The following is a 22,316-nucleotide window of genomic DNA, read 5'->3' on the forward strand; positions in this document are numbered from 1 at the left end:
GCAGGACTGTGCCCCTCGGTCCCCGCGGGCGGGGCAGGGCAGGGAGGGCAGGGCAGGCAGGGCAGGGCAGGGCAGGCAGGGCAGGGCAGGCAGGGCAGGGCAGGCAGGGCTCGGCTCCGCGGGGCGGCCGGAGCTCCCCCCGATGCGGGACCGAGCCGGGCGCTCCGCGGGCTCTGCCGGGGCCGGGAATGTCCCCGAGGGACAGCGGGACAGTGGGCAGGGGCTGGCAGCCCCCGAGCACAGCCCTCGGCCGAGCCCCGGGACCGCGCCGGGCAAACGCGGGACCTGCCGGCTGAAGGCGTGTGGGACTGAGGGAGCGGCGCCTGCTCCGGCTGCTGATCTCCTACGGGGCTCGCCCAAAATGCGTGTTACCTGCGTTTAATTAGTATTGCACAGCATCTCTGTCCCCGTCTGCTTACACCGTGCTCTGCCGCCTGGTCCCTATAGGTACATACAGTCTATAGGCACACGCGCTCAGTGCTGCATCCTCTACACCCCTGGCCAGCCTTCATTCATATTTACGCCGAGACTAAATATTCGATCAAAGGTTGAACGCTAACGCAGATCGGTTATATTTTTAATGCACGACCCTTAAAATAGACTGTTTTGTAAACTGCGAGTGTCTAAAGATGTTCAGCGCAACCTCCCCCGGTCGCGCAGCCTCCCCCCCAGTAATAATAATGCTGCAGATTGTAGAAGGATTTGAGTCTGCAGCCAGAGAGAAAGGGATTAGGGCGAGAGCACTGGAAGTTAAATTGTGCTGCATATAAAAAATGGGCGGATTGGTCTCTAGATGAGAGCTTGGTACCACCTTCCTTTCTAAAATAAAATCTCTCTGGCATGAAGTCACAGCCTATTTCACATCCGGTTTACCCTGGGACGTATTACTACTGTCTTGGTAAAGAGAAAGCTTTTGTTGTATAGCGGCGGTCGGAATATTGGGAAGAGAAATTTGGGTGCCGAGCCCGGAGGAGCGGAGCAGCGGCGGCGATGGCCGAGGCGGAGTGAGCGGCGGAGCCGGAGCCGCGCAGCCTCCGCGCCGGCGGGCGGGCACCGGCAGGGCAGCGCCGGGCAGCGGCGCCGCGGACCCGCGCCCCAGGGCTCCGGTAAGCGCTCCGCTAAGGGCGGCTGCTGGCTCGCACCCCGGGCACACGCGGGCACGCACGGACACACGCGGGGACACACGGACACACACGGACACACGCCCGCGCCCCTCCGGGCGCTCCCGGCTGCGGGCACCGCGTCCAGGCGCGGGCGGCTCCTCTCCTCTCTGTCCGCAGGTACCGCCGGATCGGGGTGATTTTTTTTTTTTCCCTCTATCCCTCCAGCTTGAAAATCCGCAGCGATCGATGGGCATTGTCAATTATCTTATTTATTTATTTTTTTAGCGCGGACTGATTTCCGCCGGTCCCTCGCAGAAGGGTTTTGGGTTTGGGTTTTTCCCTCCCGCGGGCGCGGTGGGAGGGGTGGATGCTCCGGGCCGGGGGATGCAAAGTTGAAATGCCGGGAGGAAAACAAGTCTCGATTTAAGCCTCCGAGAGGAGCAAATATCTCACAGTGAGTCAAAATGCATCCCAATGCCCCTCTTTTACCCCCGATTTTGCTTTTAGCAGTACCCCCCCTCCCTTTTTTTTTTTTTTTTTTCTTCCAGTGGGCGCTGCTGAAACGCTCCCAGAAGCGTGGCTCTTGCTCCCATTTTGAATGGGAGAACCGGCGCTGGTTTCTCAGGCGGTGCGGGTAGGGGAGGCCGGGGGCTGCCGGGCTCTAATGCTCATTCACAGCCTTAATTAACATTTGCTTTTTCCAGCAGCAAGAAACTTTCCTTCTTCGGGATTTATTGTGCCTGGATGGGTTTATCAAGCAGGGGGTGGTGTTGGGAGAAGGGGAGCGAGCGTGGAGCTCAACAGATCAAAATAGTTCAGAATAATTCACTTTCCATTCTTCATCTCGATGAGCCTTTTGCAAAGGCAGAAGTTGGCAGGACCGGGAGAAGGTGATTTCTGAAGCCACAGATGTTGTCTTTCCCTTTGTAAAAGGGCTGATTACAGGGCAAGTTAGGATGCAGTGTCGTCCCTGAAGATCTTTACCACACTTTCCTGCCACAGCCAGCTCCTTCCTATCCAGTTAGATTAGCTCAGCCCCATCTAATCCATCCCATATCCAACCCCATATCTGCTGATCATTTGGCTATAAATGCATTAATTATATCTCATTGCTTACATACCGCTTTGTAACGTTATTTTATTGATTTAAATTGTCCCTGAGAGTGTGCAGTGAATTGGGGGAGCTTTATTTAAAGCTACAATTACATTTCTGTGTACAGTGCTCCATTTTCTCAGGCACATAAAAACCCCTCCAATTCACTGCTGGGGGAAAGCAGAGGCTTCGTATTTGTTAACCTTATTTATGTAATGAATCCTAAAAATCGACTCTATTCCAGCACACTTTGAATTGGTATGTAAAGGGACCTGAAACCTCTCCTGGGCAATTAGTTTAATCTGCAGCACTGATGCCACAAATATCAGCTAACTTTGTATTTTATAGTTTATTAGAAAGCAGGAGAAACTTTCTGAGTTGTGTTACTTTTTACTCAAAGGTAAACTGAGAGTAACTCAGTGAAGCAGAGAGCACAGGAGATGTTTGGAGAGGAGGAGAAGGCTGCAAATGCAGAATTCAGAGACTGGTAGGGATTTAGGAGATAGTGTGCAGGTTGTCAGCACATGGTTTCATTATGAATTGTGCCCTTTAGCCCTGAAGTGTGCCTATGTAGCAGCAGATCATAGAGTTAGAATCTGATCATTTTAGTCCTCTTCTGATGCTGTATTTCAGGGAAGAGGAGGATTGTTTTATCTCTAGAAGAAAGTTGCTTCCATCACATCAAAGCAGAGCAGTGGTTGTGAGGAAAGCACCACTCTCCTCAGTCACACTACCACATTCTGACACCTTCCCAGACATTTGGAAGGACTTGGGATGGTTCAAGTCAAACAAAAAAAGGCAATTACACTTGGTTATCTGGAAATGCAATGGAGGTGCCTTGACACATTTTCAACCCAGGGAGAAATTGAGTAAGAATTGTCACAGAGTTTGGGGACAGCAGCTCTTACTTGCAATTGTTTTTGATAAAGTTCAAGAGTAATGCATAAAGAATACACCCTTAGCAAGAAATAAACTCTATCCTTGGTCTGTAGGTCTAAAAGTAAAAGGTAACCAGGAGAGCAGCCAAGGCCATACACCCTTATTCAGAATGGCATCAGCTCTACTGTTGTGAGGTCACTGCCTGACATCAGATTATTCTGCAGGAGTTTCCAATGTCAGAATTTTTCCCCTAATACCTGTTTTAATGTGGGGGATGTTAATGGTTATTTTCCTTCTAGTTCCAGGGTCCACCATGAAGAGATTCCTGGTGCTTTGTGACTGCCTCTGGGCCTGGAGCCTCCTCCTGAATGCACTGACTGAAAGAAGGTGGGGAGATATTTTTTAATGCACCAACATATTTAACGTAGCACCATAAAACAAATACTGCATGGGCTGCACTACCACTAAGTGTATTGGGGGAAGTTAATCCCTTTTCAAGTCCCACCTACATCTAAGTGAAGTTTAAAAGAAAACTACAATTTGTTTGCATGAAACTTTTTTGTTCAATATGGTGAAGAGAATAAGCAAAAGCTTTCTGAAACAAATTGAAACTAATCTACCTCTTAAACACCTGTGCATTTTTTTCCTATTCTTATATAATGACTACTCAGAAGTACAAGTTTCTTCAGAGGGGGAAAAAGTATAATAAAGGGTTATTTTGAATCTAATTTAAGTACTTTCCATAACTTTATTTTGCCTGCAAGCAGAGGCATAATTTAACTTCTTTGCCAGGACTGTGTGCTAACTTAGTAGTTGTATTGAAAACCTGAGGTAGACCTTCCTGCTGAAGGGAGACTGCTTGCATGAAGAAGAATTTGTAAGCTCAAAGACCATTACAGTTATGTTTGAAACACCATTCTGCACTGAGTAGTTGTGGAATATTTGTTGAAATCATAATCTAAAAATAACATTAAGAATAATTTGTAATCATACAACACCTCATCAAACAACTAGTATCTTAACTATAGACTATAAAGCAGTTTGGAGTATGTTTGAAGTGCTGCCTGCAATTCAGAATTCAGTGAAGACATTTAAGAAGACTCTCAGATGTATTTTTGTATTATTAAAAACATTAATGTGCTTGTCAATGATGTTACCTAATGACCAGAAAACAGTAGAATATTTTCATTGTCAATAGTGATTTCTAAAAGATCTATTTGTGTCTTGATCTCCACAGTGTCTTCTTATGCATTCACAGTTCTAGAGGAACTTATTTTCTGACTGCCTTGAAGATTATAAATTTGTGTGGAGTGGTAATGGGAAAGGTTCATCTGCACAAGCATTTCCTTAAAAAAACAAACGAGTGGGTGATTCATATAACAGCTACTTTATCAAAGACTCTTTTAGGAAAAAAAACCTTTTATTTTTTATAATATATTAAGATTTGAAGTATTCCTGAAGCGCTTCATCTGATCTGGCTAGAGAATTTTGTGAAAACATCTTTATTCTATGGATATTTGCACATATATCTATGAACATGTATTTATTGTAGCTGTAATGGGTGCATGTGCATTGTTAACGTGAGAATTAAAGCACATTGGACCAGAGTTTAAAAATCCAGTGGTGTGTCAGGAATATAATGACCTGTAGATGGAGTCCGTGCACAGTTTTTTATGAGACTCGGGTTTAATGTGAAAACACAATTGCATGCAGTAATTTTTTCTTCAAAATGTACACACCTTACATGAAGTAGATTTGGATTTAAAGCCATTTTGTCATTGTCAGTTGCCTTACTTGCCCTCTGGAGTGCTGGTAATGCTTTGTGATAAAAAACAACTGATAAATTAGATAAAGTGTCTAATACAAGAAGACAGGTCTTCCCATGTCACTCTTGTTGTCATGAAAAAGCCCTGCAATAGGACTATTTTAATATGTGTGTTTTGAATGAAAAATCACAATTCCTCTGGAGTTGCAGTTCACTCCATATATGCACAGATGCTCAGAATGTTCCCGTTGTGCCCATGTCAGTTAAACCTCATGGTGCTTCTTACCTTGGCTAAGATGGTGGGAAGAGCAGGTGAGGGCACTGCCAAATGGGACTTCCACATGGGAGTGGGGCACAACTGCACTGCCTCCAGCCCATCTTCCCGATGCCTCCTCACAAACATACTCATTTATTTATCATTAACCTTTCTGAAGTGGTTTTCTATCCTTTTTCCACCTTAATACTGATGACCTTCTGCTATCCTTGAGATATGTATGAAGAGCAGCTTTTTTCCTGACAATGAGTGTTACTATAAAATTTAATCTACTAAAGGTCGTGTGTTGAAATTCTGGGGAAGGTGTGTGAGGAAAGAGCCTTTAAAAGATAAAATGCTTGCTAGAGATAGCAGGAGAACTTGTTATTTGATTACATAGAGGAAGCATAAAAAATATTGTCTGTGACTTAAAATTCAGTTGTAGACATGATCAATAAATATAAATCAACCCATTTTTTTATTAAATGAAGTTGTATGGTATTGTTAGAAGAAATTCATACTATTTTTAAAAAACTGTTTGGTATTATTTAATTAGAAATAATGATTTATATGCATTAAAATATCCCACCCTATGGAAATAAACCAAAAATTATTAAAACTTCTGTGGATGTTAGTCCTGAAACTGATATAAATTTGTAGTGTTAAATACTCAAACCTGTGCTGCAAAATAAACTTGCAGGGTACCTGTGTACAGGGTATCCTTCCTCCTCCCCTCTGTATTTGATCCAAGTGGAACACAAGCATGGGATACACAAAGGGTGTCTGACTGATGCAGCTCACAGAAAGAGCATTTAATAGGTATTTTAACAGAACCTGATCCTTTTCTGTATCATATTCCTCCTGAGAGGGTCTTTGGTGGTTAGAGCAGGAAGGGCTGGCAGGGCACCAAGAGCCAGGTACCCCAAACGGAGAACAGACTGACCAGTGGAAGAGTCACTTCTGTCACCAGACCTGATCCTAAGGAAGTGTCTGGTGCTGCACTGTTTCCCCAGATCAGTAGCAATGTGTGCAACAAAATGGTGTTTTGGAAAGCAGCACTTTTGCTTTTATCCCTGATGACTCCACGTGTTTGTAATGGAAGTCTTCCCAGCACTGAATGAAAAACCGCTGCTGGGTTAGGATTTAAGACAAGTGTAATCTATGATTAAGGGAATCATCTGTGACAGGGTATTAGGTAAAGGTCTCAGATTTAAGAAAAAGGTTGATTCTGGTGTCATCTACAGCAGACAGAAACCATTAAGCCTAAGGATTTCATTCTGATTTGTATTGATGGAAGTAAGATTTTGGTAGCTGAGTTCAAAGAGCTTTAATTTTATCCTTCTTCAAGTAAAATTTCAGGACCTTTGACTGAGTTAGAGATATACACAGGGATCTATAAGGAAGCTTTATAGACACAAGAGATTTTCATATCAACAGATGGTTTTGTTACGTATTTCAAAGGCAAAGATGGAGATATTTCTCCAAATCTAACTGCTACAGGAAAATGAGAAATAAAGCAAAATTACATCTTAATCTATGAAAATGTACACTCAATCTACTACTGTATTTAAAAAGAATAGATATCTATTTTTGTCAGTACGTGTCAGTGTTCTAAATTATTGTATTATTGCTTTGTATGCAAACCGTTTATAGCTATTACGAATTAAATAAATATAGCTATTATGAATTAAACACATTACTCTTTGTTGACAAATGAACATTTTCCTGAGGAAAACACATATTAGCACATTATAAACATTAAGGAGTAATGAGAGAAACATTAAGGAACTGGCATTCTACTTGCTCACCATTTATGGAGAGGCACTGATTTTTTTATGATTTTAACATATTACAATTGAAGGAGAAAATATAAACATGCAAAAACTCTACAAAGCACTACAATCTTGTTATACAGAAGAGGTTATGTGACCATAAACCAGTATGAGTGAGATAAAACGGATTTTGGAATTACTGTTTTCTCAGGTTATTGGTGGATTACTGTTTTTAGTGTTAACTGTTGTGTGTTTCAGCTATGGACAAACCTCATCACAAGATGAACTTAAAGACAACACCACAGTGTTCACCAGAATATTGGATCGTCTTCTGGATGGCTACGACAACCGCTTGAGGCCAGGACTGGGAGGTGTGTTGTATTATGATTTTCATTGTTACATGCTAGATAAAAAGTCAGTTTAAACATTTATCATTTTTTCCATAATATTCTTGTTTTAATTCTGTATATATATATCTATATACACTTACATTTATGCTGATATGTAGCTCTTTTTTTCCAAAAAGCCATGCCTTCCCTGTCTTTTGCATACTTGGTTTTCTCACACTTATACCCAAAAGAAGAAGAAAATGGTTCACAATTCAAGAAGACCTCTGAATGTGTAATGAAACTTTGAATATATAAATAATAGAAGGTAAAATAATACAACCTGTGACCTGACAAATGACAAGTTGATGAATGAGGCCTAAATAGCACTCATATATCTATGACTATTTTCATGAAGATTTGTTTTTTTAAAAGTGAAAATATCAATCTATCCTAGTAGATTGTCTCAGAGAAATTTTTAAGATAATTTTTTCTACTTAGATATGTAAGGATTTGTTTCTTCAACATTTTTTTCTTCACACTTTGATAAAAATGTCTTTCTTCTTCTGCTCTTGGTGCTGAATCCATAGAAAGGCGTGAAACCATATAGCAATTATGTCTTTATAAAAACATTGTTACAAAACCTGGTCTTCATCAACATCTCTGTGTTTGCTGTTTGATTTGTTCTACTGTGACATGGTCCCAAAACTGGGTCTTAAAATCTTACTGTTCACAAACATGGAGATTCTAAATGGACAAGCACAAACCTTTTTCCAGTGCATGGAAAGGTTGGCTTTACTTCTTTCAGACATCCTTTTTCTTTTTTTCTTTTGGACTCTTCAGATAAAATAAAAGAGAGTAACCCACCCCACAAAATACAGTTCAGACTGATTTCCTATACTCACTCTCAGAGGAACTGCAATATTAGGGGGTATTACATTAGGAATTCTTCTATCATCTCCTGTGTATGAAATGGAAGGTAATTAAGTGTAAGGTTATTCTGTGGTTGGAGGCTACCATCCTGCAGCTGCTCTTGAATTATGAGCCAGGCTCTTCAATAAATTGACTTCACTGATTTTGAGGAATGGCTAAAGATAAAATTCTGATTAAAAAGTATTAATTAACACATTTAAAAATGTCTTGGTCTATAAATCTTTTTGTGCAATGTCAGGTAATAGACAACAAAATAAGAGTAATTTTTTACTTTTATCTACCAGTATTATTGCCTGCTTTCTTGTGAACCCTTGACCTAGGGTAGATAAATGTTCCTTTATTCTTTGTTTAATGGAACTGTAGAGTTCAGTCAGCTACTCTATCACAGTAAATAAAGCACAGAAGGCAATAAATAAATGAGACTCTGTAAACTGAGTCTGGTACATGTCTACAAGAAAAATCTGAGCATATGATGATTTCTTGTATGGGTTTTATAGCTATTATGATTTTTTTTAAAAGATACTAGAAGGGGAAACAGGGAGAAGCAGGGAAAGGATTTTCTCTCACTCTCTGGATTGCAATGCAGAGAACTAAGCATATCAGTATCAACTCCTACGTCTGTGTCTTCATATATATGTTTCTGAATGCAGACTTTAAAGGTGTCTCATGAAAGAATCATCTGGTCCAGTTGAAATTTACTCCTGACAGAAAGGAAATTAATCTCTTCACAAAGTTAAATGGCAATCTGTATGGCTTTTGAAAGCAACAATGAGTGATGGAAAATATGGGGTGGAGGGGAGGATTGGAGTAGTTTCTCTAACTAAAGGTTCGAGAAATTTAAATAATCTTTGCATCCTTCCTGTTTTGAATTGTGTTGCCTGTTCCTGCCTGTAACCAAGAACCTTGAACTTCCAATTTTGCTCCTGCACAGGATACTATATTTTCATGGTGTCAGTTCAGCAAATTTCTCCTTATGTTTGTCAGCTTTGAACACTAGAAACAAGAGTACCATGGCTTTAAAAAAAATCCCACATCTAATTAAATTGTGAGCAGTAAATTAATATTTGAAATCAAGTATAGCAAGAATCAGATATACTCTTTTAAGTATTGCATGAGGCATTATTGAAAAGATACAGATTTCAAAAACTAGGGACAAATACCCAGGCTGATGTTTTCAGTCCTGGTAGCAACTTATAATAAAGGGTGTGCTCAGGAATTTGGAAATTCACATCTTCAAAACCGTCTTCCTAAGGTATCTAAATCTGAGTGAAGCACCTCAGGATGACTCAATTTTGACAGCTAAGTTAGATTCTCGGTACAGTGGGGAAATGTATTCTGAAATGTTCCATGCATAAAAATATCCAGTGACAAATCTAAATCAATATATAAAATATAGCATGGGTTTTGGAGTTGGAAGTTCAGTAGCCTTCCATCATAGCAGGATTTGATACTGCAAATTTTAAAATGTGTGGAAAAGCAGTGGTTTCATTTTTTTCCCCAACATCAATTATGGCTTCTTGTTAAATATTTTGATCAGTTCACAATTTTTACCCCCTCTGAAGCAAAAGTTAAGAAATCCACCAATGTTACAATATTTTTAGATATATAGAATTAGCTCTAAAACTCATTCCTTCCATTTTAGCTGTGATGTAGCTATTGGAGAATTTAAGAGGCCAGAGACCCTCCTTATAAGTTATGTTGATAAATTTCATGCTGTTAGGCACAGTGTACATCTGTGTATGACTAAGTGCACTATAGCACTCTTCCAATCATCCAAAACTGTCTATAATATTCTTTCTATACCTTCTGAGAAGCAGCAGCTGAGGTAAAACAATGCCTGGTGCATTTACTTTGTCTTACAGAAAAGGGCGTATTGCAGAAAACTCTGGTTATCCCAGTACGACCTCTCCTCCTGTAGTGCAGGTTTTCAAATCTGTACACCTACAGAAACTGAATTGTGTGCATGAACAGAAACAGAAAAGAGACCAATTTCTCTCTTTCTCACCTATGGAATAAAAAGTAGATGATAGTTCCTTCAGTAAGGTTATTTGTATTTCCTTCTTTGCCATTATGTGTATGTATGAAGAATTCAGTGATGAAAAGCTATCTTTAAAAATTGTGAAAGGGGTTTGTTTGATCTTGATCTTGGCTTTACTTATTTAGAGAAGTAAATTCATCCTTTTTGAAATAAACACCATGATATTTTTCAATCCCAAGTTTGCAAACATCCTGTTAGCATGGTGAATAGTTTTACTGTTTGGTAGAAGTGCTCTGGTGCAGCCAGTGAGGCACCATGAAGCCAGGAACAACCTTCTGGAGAAATCTCATTACAAAGATTCATTGTAGAGATATTCTGTGTATTCATGAGAAAGACAGGGTAAAAGGTGAAGCATTAAGATAACGAAAAATTTAGAGGTGTTGAATTTTGAATCACTCTTTAAGCATGCCTAGAATAAGTACTAGATTACAATTAACTCTGCCCTTGCCTTTTTTTGCATCTTATTTTGGGGTGTTACTTCAAAAGGAAAACTAAAAGTCATATCTGCTCCATAAAGAGTATGGGAATGGAAATTATCATCAGATAACCCAAGAAGCCCATATCTGAAGTTAAATGAGAACCTCTGAGCAGTTTGCCATTAAACAAGGGGAAAGAAAGAAAGAATTATTTCTCATTAACCAGAATATTATACAGTGGAGTTGATGACCCACAGGGAAAAATTATAGTGATTGAATATGCTTGTTGTTCAAAAAATGGCATAGTTGATAAAATTAATCTGATTATTTTTTAAAATAGCATGCAACACCATGTTATACATTAGCACATTTGCACTTCTTATCAATAATTATTGATATAAATTATGTTATTTACTTGTTTTGCCTCCTTCATATGTGGGCTTAGTCATTTAGGCAGGCACTGCTAGGAAACAGCATCTGTTGTACCCATCCATAAACATGAACAAATAGTTACATTTAGTTATTTATGTATGGAAAATAGAACTTCCAAAATGAATATAAAAAGGTTGCGAATGATACTAGAGGACACCTATTGACTCTATGAGAGGATAATCATTTACAAAAAGCAAGGAGGAGGATTTGCAGAGAGTAACATATTGAAGCTGAGAAGAGGAAATCATGTCAGACATTAGGGGAAAAAAAAACAAGGGAAGTCATTGAGGTAATGGCATAATTTTCCGTGGAAACTACCTGGGCTGTAGAACTAGAGGTGATCAAAAATGGCCTAAATAATAAAGATGCTGATCTCTATTCAAATAGACAGTCCTTAAAAAACCAAAGGATCAAACAGAAATAAGAAACAAAATTCACTTCAGTGTGTAGTGATCTCTCCTAGTAATGCACTGTATCTAGAGTTAGAGTTAAAAAAATTGAACAACAATGAAAAAGGGTGGAAAAAATAAGTTCCTCAGGTAAATTGAGGAGTGAAATGCCATTCCCTTTAGTTCAGGATTGTCTTCATGTGGGGCATAGAGATGATCCCACAGCAGGTTTGAAGCACCACAGTGGAGACAGGGAAGACTTGCTTAGGGCAGGTTTATTTGGTGATGAGATTCATTAACATGAACTCAGGGGCAACTACAGATTTTCTAAGACCTTCACCATTTTCATCTCATCTCCCTAAAACTAAAGGATACCACATGTTCCGGTACCTTTTAAATCAGAATAAAGGTAAATGTAGGTTATCCCTTTGAAAGGGATTTTGTAGTAGAAAGGTTAATACAGAACAAACAATAGTGGGCTTGATTTGACAGATCAGAATCTTCCTGAATTAAATTTGGTTTTACTGTTGTGTTGAATGCTCAGTAGATCACCCCAAGTAGATTATCAACATGACTATTGAACAGAATTATACTAATTTTATGCTGTCAGTAAAAAGTATTTGTTGATGTCTCCTGTGTGATGTTTATCAAGATTGAGTGGGACTGTCCTTAAGTGGAACATCAGTCAAGCTCAGGCAATTCATTACTTCCAGGCAGTGGAAGGGTTGGGGAAATGAACCTCACAATATTATATGAATTAGATTTTAAGTTTTAGTTGTATGAGAACATTTATGTATAAACATATACATTTCCTCTTGGTTATTGAAGTCCCAGTGGAAATTGTTGGATTTTAACATATCTGTGCTAATATAAAGTTTAGGGAAAATAAGGGTTGTGTTTGTATGCATAATAAAAAGTCACACTTAAATGATTCTGCTATAAATGAAAAGACCTCACCCCTACACATTGTTCTGCAAGTAAAGAAGGACCAGACGTTACACTTAAATTTGTAAAACTGATGGGGCTGATTTTGATCTTTTTTCCATTCTGTAGGCACCAGATTAATGTAAAGACAATTGTAAAAAGCCTTAGAAAATCCTAGGAAAATAGATTTAATACAAACGTGGGGAGATAGGTAGGATGTGAGCAGCTTTGAGCTGTTAATTGGCACATGCAGGTCCCAGTAATCTCACACAGACTGCAGTGGCTGGTCACAGGACAGCTCACTCTTCTCCCTTTTGATCTCTGCTCTTACTAATGCAGCAGCACAAAAGTCCTGTGAATGCATTTGTTGTGGTTCTTCAACCAAAATACCTCACAGGACACAGCTGGGCTGATTAGTCTAAGTGTACACTGTACAGGTATCACAGTTCCTTTCATTCAAAGCCAGAGGAAATGTCTCCTCCATATTAATAATTATAGCACAGACAGACAGGAGACATGCAGGAACAACAAGTGCATTACCAAAAAATAGAATTAACTTAAACCACCAAAATGTGCAATTCAAATAAACCTTGTGCTGAAATACTGGCAGATCATAAAGGGAAATATTTCATGTATGGTCTCTCCTGATAAATAGGCTTATTTCCTGCTGTTAAAATAAATCTGTATTTCTTATTTTGTTCTCAATTTATAATCCAGTCACAATTCTAGCAATAATGAGATCCCTGGGAGTTTAAATCAAAATATTTATTGTTACTAATTTGGAGTTTACGCTAGTCTAGCATCATTAGGAAAACACAGTATTTGTAAACAGTAAAATTACAGTAGTTGAGGTTGACTGGTGCTTTCATAGCTGTACCTGGATCAGTTGCCCAAAGCTGTGTTCCACAGTGTCTGTGTGTGGTGCTCAGCTGCTTTTTTGCTGCTCAGTAACTACCTGGACCCTGTGATTGCCTTATAGTCAAACCAGTAAGTCATTATTAATTTCCTTAGGGTTTTTTAGTGAAATTGTTACATGTTCTACAGATATGCCTACATGACTTGCTCCTGGTTCATGAGATAGATGTCACAGTCAAGAGACACAGTTACGCATCTTTAGAGCATCTGGATTTCTTTTCAGCAATCCAGTCAGCTCCTGACCTGAGCCTGATTTGGTCAATGATTAAGACTTTTCTCCAGTTCTCAGGGATATTGTGAAGGTTTTGAATACTGCTCAGGATTTGTGGTTCCTGAAAAAAGCATCCTGAGCATTTGAAGCACAATTTAAGCCTTCCCATGGTAATCAAGATGCAAATTGAACACGGGTAACCTTGATTCTAAATATATATAGCTCAACTGTATTAGTAAACACATGTCCTGTGCAGGGGTGACTCACAACTTCTGAAACACTTAACTAAGCACAGTTGAATCATCTAATTAGTGAAACAGTAAACAAAAAAATTCAAAACTTCCATATGGCTTTAGAGCGAGTAATCTGTCTGTTTTGATACACACTTTTTCATTGGTCTTGAAAGTGAGGCACACACCAAAGAAAAAAAAATTGATTGGCGGTCTGTACATTGGTTTATCTGCCTTTGAGGGGATTAGGTGCACTGCAAAAGTGTAATCAGTGTGAAAATAACAATCTCTTCTGAGTTCACAATGTGAATTTTCTAATTTTCATGTGATTTATGTGCCACTTAAATTATTTTCAACATTATACATAAATAAAAATATCACTTATTTTTTCACTCCCTTGGAAATCGTCCTTCTTAGTGCAAAAGTCTTAAGTTTCCATTTTGTGTCCTCAAGTGGTTTCCTTAAGCCTCAGCCTCTCTTCCCTGACTACACGTCTCCCAAAGCCAGAATTGGGGATAGCACAACATGATATTTGCTGCTGATTTAAAGAGCATATTCTGTGTTTGTGCAGACAAGCCAGCTCAATTATATTAAATAGAACCTTGCTCTGAGTTGGGACTCTTAAGGGACTCACCATCCTTCTGTGTTTGAAGAGCTTCTAGAATCTTCTCTCTCCCAAAGTGCCTCAGAGAAAAGAGAACAAGAGGGATGAGGAGCAAGGATGAAAGATCTTTAAAAGCCATTTGAGATTCACTTTTCACTGTGTAAAATCTGATAGATTTCAGGATGGTATCAGTTTCTCATCTTAAGGAAAGGTGATTGTGTAGCTGGAGTGAATTCAGCAGTGTTTTACTGGAGCCTGTGGAACCTCCCTGTCCTTTTCCTGCCCTCTGTTTCCTACACAACCACAGCCTCTTGTACTTCTGTGACAGTGATGGGCTGAAGGACAGAATCATTTCCTCCCAAGCCAAGTAATTTCTGAGCAACCATATGCCTCTTTCAGTTCCAGAAAGTCAAATTCTCACCACAAGCTTCTTTAAGTCCAGAGACAATTAGATATCAAGGAAATACTGAAATTTAAGTCAATTGAAAAGTTTGTAAATAACTATGAGGTCACATATTAATTCAACTATGAACACCTAAGGAGGAAATTTCACCTATCCAGTACTTTTCTCAATAGTCACTGTATTTTGTACATGTCTCAGTCACAGATATAAAGAATAAAAATAATATTAAGCAGTTCAGCCATATCACAGTATTTTACTTTCCTTAATTTTGAAAAATATATTGGAAATGTCACCATTTTAATGAGTCCCGAAGATTACTTTTGATACCACCCGATTTTTGCATTAATTTATTAACAGAATATGGTTCATCAACTGCATTCCTAGACCAGCTAGAATCATTCCTAGACCATATAGAACCAAATCTAATATTACTTTTTGATTTTTGCTGTCTCACAAAAGGACATATTTTATTGTATCTTAGATATTTATAGGAAAAATTTATATATATTTTATAAGTAGATATTTATAGGAAACTGTTTCCATTTTTATATCTTTAGAAGTTGCAGACCTTTTTTTTGAATGAAAGACCTGCATTGTGGAGCACTGATTCTCATTAAAACTTTTTCACAGATACAGAAATGTATATTGTAACTGGCTGCTTAATCCTGAGTCTTTTTTTTACTTCCCTTCAGTCTGAATTTTCTTGTCAGATGGAACAAATTGTATATAAACAGTGCAAAGCCTTTTGAAATCAGATGGTTGTATTAAATTAGTGGGAGTTCATTAATTATTTTGCAATATTTAAATAACAGTGTACAAATAGCTACACATACATTTCTTAGTCTTAGGAAAATTTTTGTCTGCTGCATGTCTGCTTACTGTACATGTACTATAGTGCTTTCTTTAGGATTACTTTTAATATTCCAGATTGCTCAATTTATTTATTTTTGAAAGTAATTTCAGAAAAGTTATCACTTGTCCATATTTGAAACGTCTACCAAAGCCCCTATGCTGGCTTGTGGAGCACAATAGTAAATGTGTTCAGAGTTACATCACAGATTTTGGGAAGCTGATGGGGTTAGCTGCACTCAACACTGCTTGGATTCCTGCCTCCAGGTGGTGTTACTCCCTGCAGCTATATTTAATTCAATTTAATTCAGGGTTATTGTGATATATGGCATCCTGGGTGAATATTTTGCTGTGTGTGCCCTAGAGAACACCAGTGTGCTCAGAAGTGACTGGTCCTGTGTGTGTGTAGGGGGAGAGGAAAGGAAGGGGGGAAGTTCAGCTGGGCTGTTTCTCAAAATGTTTTTTGCCAGTCTGTCTAGAGAAGTCAGATGTTTGATCTCTTTCTTGAGATCAACACCAGTTAAAGCATCTCAAAGTGCTTGTGACCACTGAAATCACTGGTTTCTTCTGAAATACTCAATGTCATCATGCCATGGAGCAAATGGACATCCTGGAAATCATGGAGGGGTCCAGCTTTATGGTGCAACATATGCATGTAATCTGTGTTATGTACATGTTACAGATTTCTGAAGTACTGTTTGTACTAATCTCTCATTTAGGCTTATATGACTGAAGAACTTACTTTCTGAAAATATTTACACAGATGATTTCAGTAGGGAAGCTTAGCCGATGTTTATTTGGAAAAGTTTTAACTCCTTTTTGTTTATTGAAGTAAAGCGTAATTTCTAACCAATAAAGTATATATATACCAATAAAGTATATTCATGTTTGTATACACCATAATGTATTCTCTCTCTTTCTTCTGTGTTCTTGGTCTCAATACAACATACATAACTTGCAAGCCCAAGGTTAATTATTAGAGACCTTATTTTAGCTTGCCCAGAAACTAAGTACCAAATGAGTTATTAGAGTACTGTGTACAGTATTAAGCACTGGTTACAGTGTCAGACAAGAAGATTTATCAGTCAAAGAATGAAAATGTTTCCACAACAGCAGAACTGTTTCCACTGCAGCTGCTGTACCTCAAAAAGTTCTCTGGCAAAACTGTAAAAAAAAATCCCATTGACAATATTGACTGTGAAATTACTTCTCCAGTAAATTCTCAGGATTGTATTGCAGACCAATTTCAGAATGGCTAATCAAAGCCAATAATTTCTCTATTTATTGTGAAAATTGGTACTGGTTAGATCTAATGAAGGCTGTTTATAGACACTCACTGTCCTAATTTCCTGCTTCACCAGAGCGTGTAACTGAAGTGAAGACTGACATCTTCGTCACCAGTTTTGGGCCTGTTTCAGACCACGATATGGTAAGTGATGGCCTGAATTTCTACAGCACTCATTTTCTCTTGCCTTTTTAATTTGGAGGATAAAAGATCTATGCAATAACTTATTTACCCCTTTTAAGGCTGGGCTTTCTTTAAGCCCTTGATTTGAAAATGCCATCAGGTTTTATGTGCTACCGTTCCTGCTGCTGTGACTGCATTTAAGTGCCCTGAAATTAGAAGCCTCAGTGACTTTAATAACGTGTTTTAACAGACTTTATATTTGCTACATAATATATTATGAAATGCATTAGGGTTTGGATCTGTATTCTTCTGAGAGTGATTGCTTAGGTCCTTGCTGGCACATCACTGATCCAATTTGCCAAGAAAGATCATCATCTTAAAATGCAATTAACACTTATGCCTATGGTGTGACATCTGTACAGTCTAACCTGTATTTTTATATTAAAAGCTACTGATCAATGGAAAGTGACTTTCCTAGATCTTGGCTGCTAAAAAGAGAAGATTAATGAGAGAATTAGTGTCACTTCTTTACGGAATGAATATTAAAATCAAATTGCCAGATAACTGCAGGGAATGGAGATGTTCAGAAAACTGAATGAAGATGTTGTGAGCCCTGGTCTTAAGAGATACCAAGAGTTGTGTAGCAATATGGATAAGGTACTTAAAATTTTCCATATAAATGAGGTTTGCACAAGTAGCTGTTGAGAGGGGTAAAGCCTGGTCTGCAGCCACCAGTGTCTGCTGGATGCTGTGTTAGGATGAATGCTAGAAACATCCTCCTTAATCTAAAGGAAGAAATGAAAGCAGTTCAAACTTGTAGCTGGCTACATTTAGCTAAACACACTTAGCAAAAGAAAGATTCAATGAAAAAAAAGAAAAAAATAAGTAAAGGGAACAAGTTCCATTTCTGACTACAGAATTGTCAGCTGCTTAATTTGAACTAAAAATGTAGCTAAGCCTTAAACACCAGGATATTACAGGTTTCTGACTACTCAAAACAATGCTAAAGAATAGAAAACCAGAAAAAGTAACTTTTACATATGAAAAGACATCATTTTTTAATTTCATGGAAAGCAGTACTTATAAAAGTACAGTTAAATTTATAAATGCCATGATACCCATACCATGTTGACTCCTGTTTTTCAGTCAGTTATACAGGAGAAATAATTCATCATCCTCTTAATAAAATGTGTGACCAAGAAACACAGAGGCAGGTGTTCATATATTTTGAAAACTAAAGAATTCACAGAAAAGTATTTAGTGTAAAACTCCTACTCACCTCCCATAAAAAGTAATGTGTGTGCAGCCCACTCATGTTAAACCTTTGCTTGAGGAACTAGGTGTGAAACCAGAGACAGAAAGATAAATTGAAGAGTTTACCAGAACCCGGAGTTTATATGAATTTCACTACACCGTTTTGTGGATTTACACTTCTCTGAGCACAGACAGGTTGGTAGCAGACACCCTCAGCTGGGGCTCCCCTCATCCCCCATGTGCAGCCTGGGCTGGGGGTGTGGGAGGCTTTTGGCAGGCAAGGGGAGGATGAGCTGTGCCTGAGCCTGGGCTGGGCTGGCCAGGGGCTCCTGCAGCTCACCCTGAGTGTTAGGAAAGCCACGCTGGGCTGCCAGCACACCTCAGCCATCTGTTTGCAGCATCCAGGGAGGCACTGGCACGGGTAAGTCAGGGTGCTCCCACCCACTCGCAATGCACTCTTCTAAGAGCAGCATGGACATAAGCTCTTCTTCTATAAAGGGATTGTCTTGGCTTGTTCTTATAGTTGTAAATAAAGTTAAATGGGAGAAAAGCATTTTTTAAAATAAAGTCATATTTTTTGGAAGAATTTGGCAGGTTTTCAGGCATGCTTACATGGTGGATTGAACTGAACAAGAGATACCTGGCTATTCTCATACAAACTGTCATTTTTGTGAAAATTTTTGATGTATATTATTTGTAATAAGAAGCGTTTCAAAATTAACTTTTTCAAAAAGACAGAATTTTTTTTTCTAGTAAACCATCATTCCCAGTTTTTTTGTACAGTAAGCTTTTTGGGAATGATCTATCTTACTATCTTTATGTACAGAACCTCATGTAGACCATATAGTGGTCTACCCTGTGAATAAACAATCTTCTGGGAGAAGTATTAGAAGAGTAAACTAGAGAACATTTAAGTAAAAGTGTTATAAATATTCAAAACCATAAAATTTATTCAAAGTGCAAATAGGAATCTTCTTTTCTTAACCTCCATAGTGTGGAATGAAGAGTCTCTGCTGTGGAGAATTTATTCCAAATTCCACCTCACTCATATGTCTGCACATGGGCCACTGCTATCCTACATAGTCTAGAGAAAATCCTTCTGCTCCCTTGTTCTGTATGCCCCTCTGCTGTAGAAAAAAGCCTTAATCAGAGCATCTGATGGCTCGGCCCTAAAGATCAGCTGTCTGTCAGGATTCATTTGAGGAGAATTAATGTACATGCTTAAGTGGGTAGTGAAAGCTGAGGAGCTGAAATATCTCAGCCAAAATTAATTCACTCTCTATGGTGCGATGACCTGGGATAGGGAAAGCTTCAGCCTGTGCCAGGCATGACCTGTCAGCTACTTTTTAATTGAATTTTATCTTAAGCTGTCAGGACCCTTATCAAATCTTTCTGACTCTTCGTCCTTTTCCAACAAATGAACCTCGTGTTTGTATGAAATGAAAAACCAGGCTCTCCTTTGTCAACCTGTACCACCTCCCACTCACCCCCTTTGCAGCTGAAAGAGAAAAAGGGAATGGCTTTTCTACTGAAATGATGTCACCTTCTGGGCATGTCTTTTACCTTTCCCATGTGTGTAGGAGGAAATTTTCTTGGTGCTAGTAAAACACGGAAGAAATGCAAAATTTTAATGGTGGATACCGTCTCCTACACCTCCTTCTCTCCTAGTCTACTGCACAGCTGGGACAGGATTTGGTCACAATTCAACCTAAGGCCATGACCCAGCAAAATTCTGAAGCAAATAATTGGTTATAAGTGCAAACTGTTTTCACAGAAGCTGAATATACTCAGGCTTCAGCAGTTCACTGAGCAAGTGATTAAAAAAATATAAATACAACTAAATATGCACACAAATGATTCACAGGTCTGAGATATAAATAAAATTAAATTAAATTTAAAAATCTACCAAAAGAACCCAAAATTAGAACAACCCATGTAACTACATTTCCATGTCAAAAAATGTATTCAGGCATTTCATACCCTAAAAGCAGGAAAAACACACGTCAGTAAGAATCACCAATCTTCCTTGCTAATATTTGCACAAGGAATAAATAGCTCAAAAGTGCTTATGTTGTATGGAGTGTTGGTGCTTGTTAAAATGAAAAACACAAATCTAAAGGAATTTGCTGTGGAGAAATTTGCATGCTCCTTCTAGAATGTTTCTGTTCACTGTCATGTTTGCCAGGACAGCTCTATTCCTTATAGCTCTGTGCCTTCACACACAGGAGTTCTCTCTGTTCCAGGATTTGGTATCTCCATTTGCAGGAAATCTCAGCAAAGGTTCAATTTCTCAACCAAAAGATTCCCATTCAGAGTAACTCAGAACCATGTTTGGGTAACTGCTTTTGATGTTTATCAAAATATCAAAGACGGAAGGGGCAGGATAATCTCATACTGAACTTCCACGTGTGGATGGAATTTTCCCCTGAGGAACGCTGTACTATGCTGCATTCACAGTTTTTCACATTTTCACCCCATCTATATTTTATGTATAATATTCCAACGTATCATTCTTACTTTCACCCTCTCCCTCTTGGTTCCTGTTGCTTTGTCACAAATATTTCTTTCATTTCATGGTGAGTGTTGGTTGTTCTGGTTGTCCCCATGCCCACTGAGTCAGCCACTGCTTCTCTCCTCCTGGCCCAGTCCCTGTGCAATCAGTCTGTCCCTCTTGGCCCAAGGGTGCCCTCAGCTCGTGCTCTTTGTACCCAACCATTTCACCCAATAAACCACTACACATCTCACCAGTCAGACCATACAATTTTAGTGAACTGTGAACTTTCTGCAGGTTGGTTACTAACATATGCTAACATAAACATTTAGAGACATTTAGAACAGAAGGCTGTAGTAAGACCCTGCCTCACAAGGCTTATTTTACTCTGACACACATTTCCTGTGCCACACATACTGACCACCTATCAGCAGCTTCAAATTACAGTTCTAGTGGGAATTATTTTTGAATTATATATATATAAATATTATATATATGATGTATAATATATAATATAATAATATATAAGGTATTTTATAATTATTATATACTATAGTATAATATGTATTATATAAAATTATATATATTATATAATGAATTATTTTGCTTCAATTTTATTACATCTAACTCATGGGAAACTTTTGAAATACTTCCTGATGTTTATTGTGTTGAACACAGTAATGGTATTGTAGCTGTTTAATAACCAGCTTCAGGTACATTGTAAGTAATACAGAAAATAAACATTCTGAAAACGAATAATTTCATTAACAGTCATTCTGCTTCTAGGGAATGGTAAGAGCACACTTTTCAAGTACTCATATTGCAACGTATGCCATCATAAGTGTTTCCTTTTTTTCTGAATTGATGTAGGAATACACTATAGATGTATTTTTCCGCCAAAGCTGGAAAGATGAGAGATTAAAATTCAAAGGACCAATGACTGTTCTCCGATTAAATAATTTAATGGCCAGCAAAATTTGGACACCTGATACCTTTTTCCACAATGGAAAGAAGTCAGTGGCTCATAACATGACAATGCCAAATAAACTATTACGAATCACAGAGGATGGGACGTTGCTATACACAATGAGGTGAGCCCTAAAATATTACATCCTTAATTTAGTTTTACAATTTAACTTGTGAAAGCATATTTTTATGATAGGAAACTGGTTCCTTTTTGAGTATAATTTGATTCCTGCTTAATAATTATTTTCACAATAAGCCTTGGGATGATGGGCAAATGGAGCTGTTTGCAGTGTTTATTTTCCCTCTCCTGCTGTGCTACCTCTACAGTCCCTGGATGCATCTTAATGCTTGATTTTAAAAAGGTTCTTACAGTATTAGGAATCCATCAGTTTGCAGAGAATCTTGATATGGCATTGCTTTCAAGGATTCCATCAGCAAGTATAATAAAGCCTGCAAGTTTAGTATAATCTGTACTCCTAAATTGTGTGCAAGGGTCTTTAATCTTTGGATTGTATAGAAAGCAGATTCTGAGAACTAACAGATGCACAGAGAATTCATTGATCATTCTTAATATTTCTTGTGCTTGGGATTATAAAGCATGACAGCATAAAAATAGACATTTCTTTTTCCATTGATTAAAGCATTCAGAAAGTTAGGAGAAA

General features: G+C 38.4%; 1 protein-coding gene across 3 annotated transcripts in view; it reads left to right on the forward strand.

The window, feature by feature from the left end:
- The first annotated feature begins 773 nt into the window (after positions 1 to 773).
- GABRA1 (gamma-aminobutyric acid type A receptor subunit alpha1) overlaps positions 774 to 22,316 on the forward strand; it is a 41,323-nt gene continuing 19,780 nt past the window's right edge. The window contains exons 1-5 of one of the 3 annotated variants that reach the window (XM_064387379.1): positions 774 to 1,106; positions 3,375 to 3,462; positions 7,124 to 7,236; positions 16,897 to 16,964; positions 21,559 to 21,779. In XM_064387379.1, the coding sequence (XP_064243449.1) occupies positions 3,389 to 3,462; positions 7,124 to 7,236; positions 16,897 to 16,964; positions 21,559 to 21,779 (476 nt within the window). In that variant the 5' untranslated portion in view covers positions 774 to 1,106; positions 3,375 to 3,388. The other 2 variants (XM_064387381.1, XM_064387382.1) reach the window with 2 other exon arrangements.

The sequence above is a fragment of the Passer domesticus genome, chromosome 13, assembly GCF_036417665.1.
Source record: "Passer domesticus isolate bPasDom1 chromosome 13, bPasDom1.hap1, whole genome shotgun sequence".
NCBI classification, from domain to species: domain Eukaryota; kingdom Metazoa; phylum Chordata; class Aves; order Passeriformes; family Passeridae; genus Passer; species Passer domesticus.